Source organism: Watersipora subatra, chromosome 10 (assembly GCF_963576615.1).
Source record: "Watersipora subatra chromosome 10, tzWatSuba1.1, whole genome shotgun sequence".
Lineage (NCBI taxonomy): Eukaryota > Metazoa > Bryozoa > Gymnolaemata > Cheilostomatida > Watersiporidae > Watersipora > Watersipora subatra.
The window spans coordinates 36,004,763-36,010,880 of NC_088717.1; the positions used below are offsets into that span (position 1 = coordinate 36,004,763).

The 6,118-nt window shown below is 37.2% G+C and overlaps 1 protein-coding gene across 1 annotated transcript; it reads right to left on the bottom strand.

Annotated features, from left to right (window-relative positions):
- Positions 1-3,046: 3,046 nt before the first annotated feature.
- Positions 3,047-3,997, bottom strand: LOC137407008 (piggyBac transposable element-derived protein 2-like). The gene is made up of 2 exons (XM_068093611.1): positions 3,857-3,997; positions 3,047-3,694 (listed from the first exon to the last, which is right to left on the bottom strand). The coding sequence occupies exons 1-2, from the start codon at positions 3,995-3,997 to the stop codon at positions 3,047-3,049; spliced, it is 789 nt and encodes a 262-aa protein (XP_067949712.1).
- Positions 3,998-6,118: the final 2,121 nt, after the last annotated feature.

The following is a 6,118-nucleotide window of genomic DNA, read 5'->3' on the forward strand; positions in this document are numbered from 1 at the left end:
ATGTGTTTTGTATCGTTATTATATTTTAATGACTCTACAAAACGATGGTTAAATTTGTTGATGAAATTTTGATTCAAGGGTTCGTCTCATTGTTGATGAATAATTTTCGGGAGTTGTGTGCACATGTGCATTTATCATAATTCTCCCAACCAATCGCTTCGCTCTGTTTGGTCGTGGGATATACAAACAAATAATTACAAGAAGTGTAAAGTGTTGGCCCGGCGTCCACCACACTACTTCTACCACAAATATACATTCACCATTCAATCTTCTTCATTATTCATTTTATTTATTATAATTACTCGGACGAAAGAACTGTACGTACAGTTCTTTGCTCAGATTTTCATTGCCTCATCATTCATTCATTGCTTGGCATTCAGTAGTTGCTTCTAGCAGTAGTAGTAGGAGCAGTAGTAGTGTAGTACTAGCATAAAATTTTCCACATCAAGCGTGTTGATATTTATGTGTACTCGTCTTCGCGTGGTCGGGTGAAGGTCAGAACGGCGAAACACTGATTGGCTGTTGGTACTGACAAAAATCGTTTGATCGTTGCAATGTAAAGGGGGAGTCGGTGTCGGTACCCATGCGTGAAATGTCGGAGGTACCTGTCTGAGTCGGGGTATTGGCAGCTAATTAAAGTCGGTGTCGGCCAGTGTAAACGCACCATTAGTCCTCTCTATGACTGGGCTAGTCCTCCCTTTAAGTTTTAAACTGGACCCGTTTTTTAAAAAGAATACTTTTTCTGAGCTGTACCAAATCTACTGAGATCGATATGGGGGAGGGGGGATTGTGCGTGCAAAAACTGGTGAATAGGAAGTAGTCCCAAAAACTTACAAACAGCATATCATAATTGACTGTATTGTTGCATCGCAGGTTATGACCCAGTAATACAAGTTCACCCTCCTCCGGCCGCTGTGGATTTCGTACAAGCAGTTATTTTCAGAGTACCTTTCATGGTGAGGGTACTTTTTTGAATTACTGGGGTGATAATAGCATCTTTGCAAAGCAGTCATTGTTCCTCATAGTTGGTTGTGTCCAGGTATTGCTCTGAAAGTTGTGTCTTATTGGGATCATGTTCATCCACTGGCCATTCTTCCACAGCTATTGGGTTTTTGTGCTGTTTGATGGTAGTGTTCATACTCTGACAGGAACTGTCTCTGCTGGTACTGGCAGATTCTAGAGAGAAAAAGTCACACTCAAGTTCCACTTTTTAACAAAAATGGCTCATATAGATGGGTTTAAGCTGATCAAATCGTCAATCATCTTACTGACAAATGTTTCAAACTTCAGCATTTTTACTATGACATAACATCATCTTTTTCTGAAAAATACCTTGAATTGTATTTTAAATGGCGTGATAAATGCGAGAAAAATCTATTATTTATCAAAGCAGAGGTTGTCAACATACGGGTATCAAAGTACATAGGGAGTTTTCGTGCCACATGAATCTGTCCATCTTCTTTTACAGTGAGTTTAAGCCTTTTTCTCTTCAGTCGAACCTGGTAGACAAGGAACAATGCATCAATAACAAAAAATCAATAAGTCCTAATAATACCTATTTGATAACATAACTTAGAGATGTGAGCCATGCTTGGAGAGCAGTCATTAAGAATAAATTTATTACGTGTTTCATGAAATAATTTGCATCTTGAGACATTCTTAAAGGTTGAGAATCTTATGTTATAAATTGAGAAAGGAAACCTAGAAAAAAAGTGAAAGTATGATTTTACAGACTCCATACACGTCTCCAAGAATGGACAATAACAGACTTTAACCTGGAAAGCCCAAATATAAAAAACCATCAGTATATTTTTTTCTTTTGGTTGTAGGTTGCTATTTTAGGCCTACTGATGGTAATTCATTTATTATTTTTCGCATTTTGTTTCGATGAAAATAATTTTTGTAACATTTATGTAACATTGGGTCATTATGTCTTGGTTGGTCAGCATTAAAAGCATGTAACAATGGGTTTTACTAACCTTTATTGAACATGACAATAATCTTTATACAAAACTTGACTCAGCATGAAATATTGTAACATTGGGTAAAACAATTCTGGTTAGGACAGTGTTACAAATGCAAAACATCAACAGTTCTCAATGGTAATAGTCAAAAAAGCAATTTCGTCCTTCAATGAAGCACAACTTCACTGCACACTTGGAGCATTGTGTATTAGTGAGATTGATAGAGCAGAGCTTACATCTTCCTCTCTTACTGTCTTTTAGTGGCCAGTGATCATGATTATCATGACTGGTGTCATAGGAAGGCCGGGTTTGCCGTTTTGGAGTTACCACAGTTGAATTACAAGATGCTTCTGAGGGCCGACCCCTTTTAAGTTGAGCAACAATGTGCACTAGACTGTTTGCAAGTGTTGAATGGAAGTGACGCTGAAGAAGAAGATCATCTTTTGGCAGTTTCAATAGTGAATGCTCTCTATGATACATATTCTATGCATTTACCAAAGCGACATTGATGAAGTGCCAAAATATATGCATATATCACCGCCTAGATCGCATTTTGTACCTGTACTTGGCCAAGTAGGAATCAAGCAGATCAATTCCCCCCATATTACGGTTATAGTCACCTATAACTGATGGCATGGTAACATCTTTTTGTTGTTTAGTAGTTTTGTCCCAGCGTTTAGCAGAGACAACTGGCTCACAGCCAGTCAGGGTGGAAAGCATAGCGACAGCACGATTATCAAACCAGTGTACAGCACTGATGTTGTGCGTTCTTTCAACTCTTTCATCACTAGCTCCGCGGCCTTGTTTTCTAATTTCTTTTTCAGATTTTAGCTCACATTTTCCATTCTGTTTTGTCTCACTGTCCCGGTGTAAAACATACATTTTTTATTTAGCTCAACTATCAATGGCAAGCTTGTGAATAAATTGTCGGCATATATTTTGTAATTTCTGCCAGTTTCCAGTGTTGAAGTAAGCATCATCACAACATTCCCTCCTTGCCCGAGTTTGGTTCTTGTACCACTTCCTCCTTGGTAAACATCAAAGTCATATAGCATTCCAGCCGGATCTACTCGGCCCCAAATTTAGAACCCCCATGGATGAGGCTTGCCTTTGATGTATTGCCTCATGGAGGTAGTTTTTCCCCTGTAAGCACACATCATTTCATTAATGCTGCAGTGCTCGGATGGAGTGAGCTTGAGAGAGTTTTCACGCATCTTATGTAACCAAGACCTCAGCTTCCACAACCTGTCTTTCTTTTTAGTACAATCAGACACAGCCATGTTGTCCACAAAGTGTAAGGTTCGAAGAATTTGCTGAAACCGGTTGCGACTCATTACACTAGCTACCGGATCATACCGAGTGTTAGCTGCCCAATATTGCCGAACTCCATCCATGCGAACTAGGCCCATGTAAAAGTACATGCCCAAGACTTGCTCAATTTCTTTAGACGTTGTATTGATTGAAACTCCATTCTTCTGGACGCTGTACACATTTGTTTGATTCACTATGTTTTCAATCATTTTTTCCATCACAAACCTTTGAAAGTAACCAAGGGGAGTGTCGGTTTTTTGGTTATCAGTAGCAGCAACTTTGGTTCCAGTAAATTGACTATCAGGAGGTTTGAACTTTTTGTTTACCCATGTAAAAACTGGCGTTTCCATGTTCTTGGTAGACAATTTCGTCAATATTTTAGCAAATGGTACATCATCATCATCACACTCTGAATCTTCCTAAAAAGCATGATAATGTTTTAATAGTAAAGATATTGTAGTGTGATAACTATTACAAAGCCTAGCTATAGTGCCTGTCATTTTATTACTGCTTTGTACAAGTTATTGTACAACAAACTGCAAGAAAATTGATACTAGTGAACTACTAAGCTTCAAACTCACCTCTTCATTCAGTTCATCTGGTCTAAAGTCTTCATCAATTTCACTGTCATCACCTTCACCATCTTCACTTTCATTACAATCAATACTTTCCAAAATGTCAAGAACTTTGTGATGATCAAAAAGATGCTTTGAGTTGGCCATAGCTGAAAAATAGCATTTGGCAACTCTAGTCAAAATTTTAGCCACTAAAGCCCATTGTTACACTGGTGTAACATGGTATTGGAGTATCATTACAACATGCTCAGCAAAGTTATTATTTTCACAAATTGAATTTTTTAGGTGTATCTACATCAACTGTATACAAAATAATTAATTATTTTCAAACTGGTACTCACCTTGTGTACAGTTTTGGGAATAAAGAAGAAGCTGTACTATTGTTCAAAAGCCATGCTGGAAGCCATGTTGGTTTCTGCAATAGGATCATTGGAAGTTATTGTCCAATCAGATTGCAGTAAGTTTGTTGGTTAACTAGCACATGGCACTTTATGAAAACAAGCATTAGCTGATGGAAAGCATTGCTAAGTCCTGATTTAAAGGTACAAAGTTCATGTTACATATATGTTACAAAGGGCTTTCCAGGGTTATACAGCTAACCAATAATGGAGAATAACAGACTTTATACAGCGAACCAATAATGGAGAATAACAGACTTCATACGACTAACCAATAATGGAGAATAACAGACTTCATACGACTAACCAATAATGGAGAATAACAGACTTTATACACCTCACCAATAATGGAGAATAAGACTTTAGCAGAATAGCATTTACGTCAAGCAAACTTCATTATTTTTAATAAATACCTATTTCAGCTATTCACAATTGACTTATCTAACCATTGAATATTAAAAAATAGCAAAATATACTAATATAAATAGAGCTCATACAATAGTCTGTTAAAAAGTTTGTAAGCCAATTTTGGTGCGGAAACATATCTGATATTTGGCTGCAATAAGAAACTTTATTTGTTCGTTAAGTTTTACTCCTGTGTGAAATTATGATGCTTTATACATTTTTGCGTGTGAAAGTTTGGCGTTGTCGCTACTTGTCTGACTACTACTTTTTCTTTAGTGTTGTTAATTGACCTCACGTTACTACGTGTGTTATATTGTGCTTAGGAAGAGAAGGATAGAGGCATACCTGCCAACTCTCATGTATTGGGCGTGAGACTCACACAATCACCCCAAAGAAAAAATGAAAATGATTTTTGCCCCAATTTCCACAATTTTATGTATCCTATCATTGATACATCAATTGCCTCAAAAGCAAATCTCAAGCATTGCCCCACTCTTGGGTTGGCAGGCCTGGATAGAGGGTGAAGTGTTTTCTACTCTATTCACTATTTTATACAGTGTAATCATGCAAATTATGAAGAAAGTGTCTCAAACATTTAACTTGTCATAGACTTCATATAAATTTTCATTAACCCTTTCTAATCAAATTTTGGATTCTTAGTACATTTTGTATAAAACTATTTCTTCCCTTTCCCAGGGTCCCTTTTCATTTCAATGCGTGCCATATGATACCACACAATATCACAGTTGTCATCGTCACAGGCTATCATTCTATGACCATCATCTACTCCACCACAAAGGCTATATGTAGGTGATTTTTTTTTGCGGTTTGTTCTGGGGAAAACCACATCCCAGCTCAAGCGCAATTACATTCCTAGAAATTCCACTCTTGCAACAGATGATAGACAACTGTTTTTTATCCTGGTGAATTTGTTCCATGTGAGTGGTGACAAGGCTACATGCCAAAAATTGCATAAAACAAGTTATAGAGTGACTAATTTATTGCACTACAATATTGTTTCGTATGGTTTAGAGTAAAATCAAAAGCACAGCTTCAAATCTGAGCAAACTACGCTTGTCAAGTGCTAAAACCATACTAAGTGAATGCAGTTGTACATATCAGCTACCAAGATTAAAGCCCAATGTTTAAACAAATTATGTGTTATTGTGCAATAAAGGTTTTCTTCTGTGTCTGCAAACACTGATCTGCTCATTTCTGGTGTTAAGGGTGCCAAGATTGTTGTTGCAAATGATGATATGCTTCTCAGTCAGGCAAAGATTGCATTGCTTGCTAGTTGTGGAGTATGGTCTTGCCTTTCTAATCACTTTCCAGATTACATCCTATTTCTCTCCTGCATCTTTCAGGTTCTATATAAATGATATCCTAACGATGTAACAGTCCTTTGATTCTCATTGATAAAAGAGCTCATATGATTTCATGTATCTATTTTTGAATGTACCAGCTG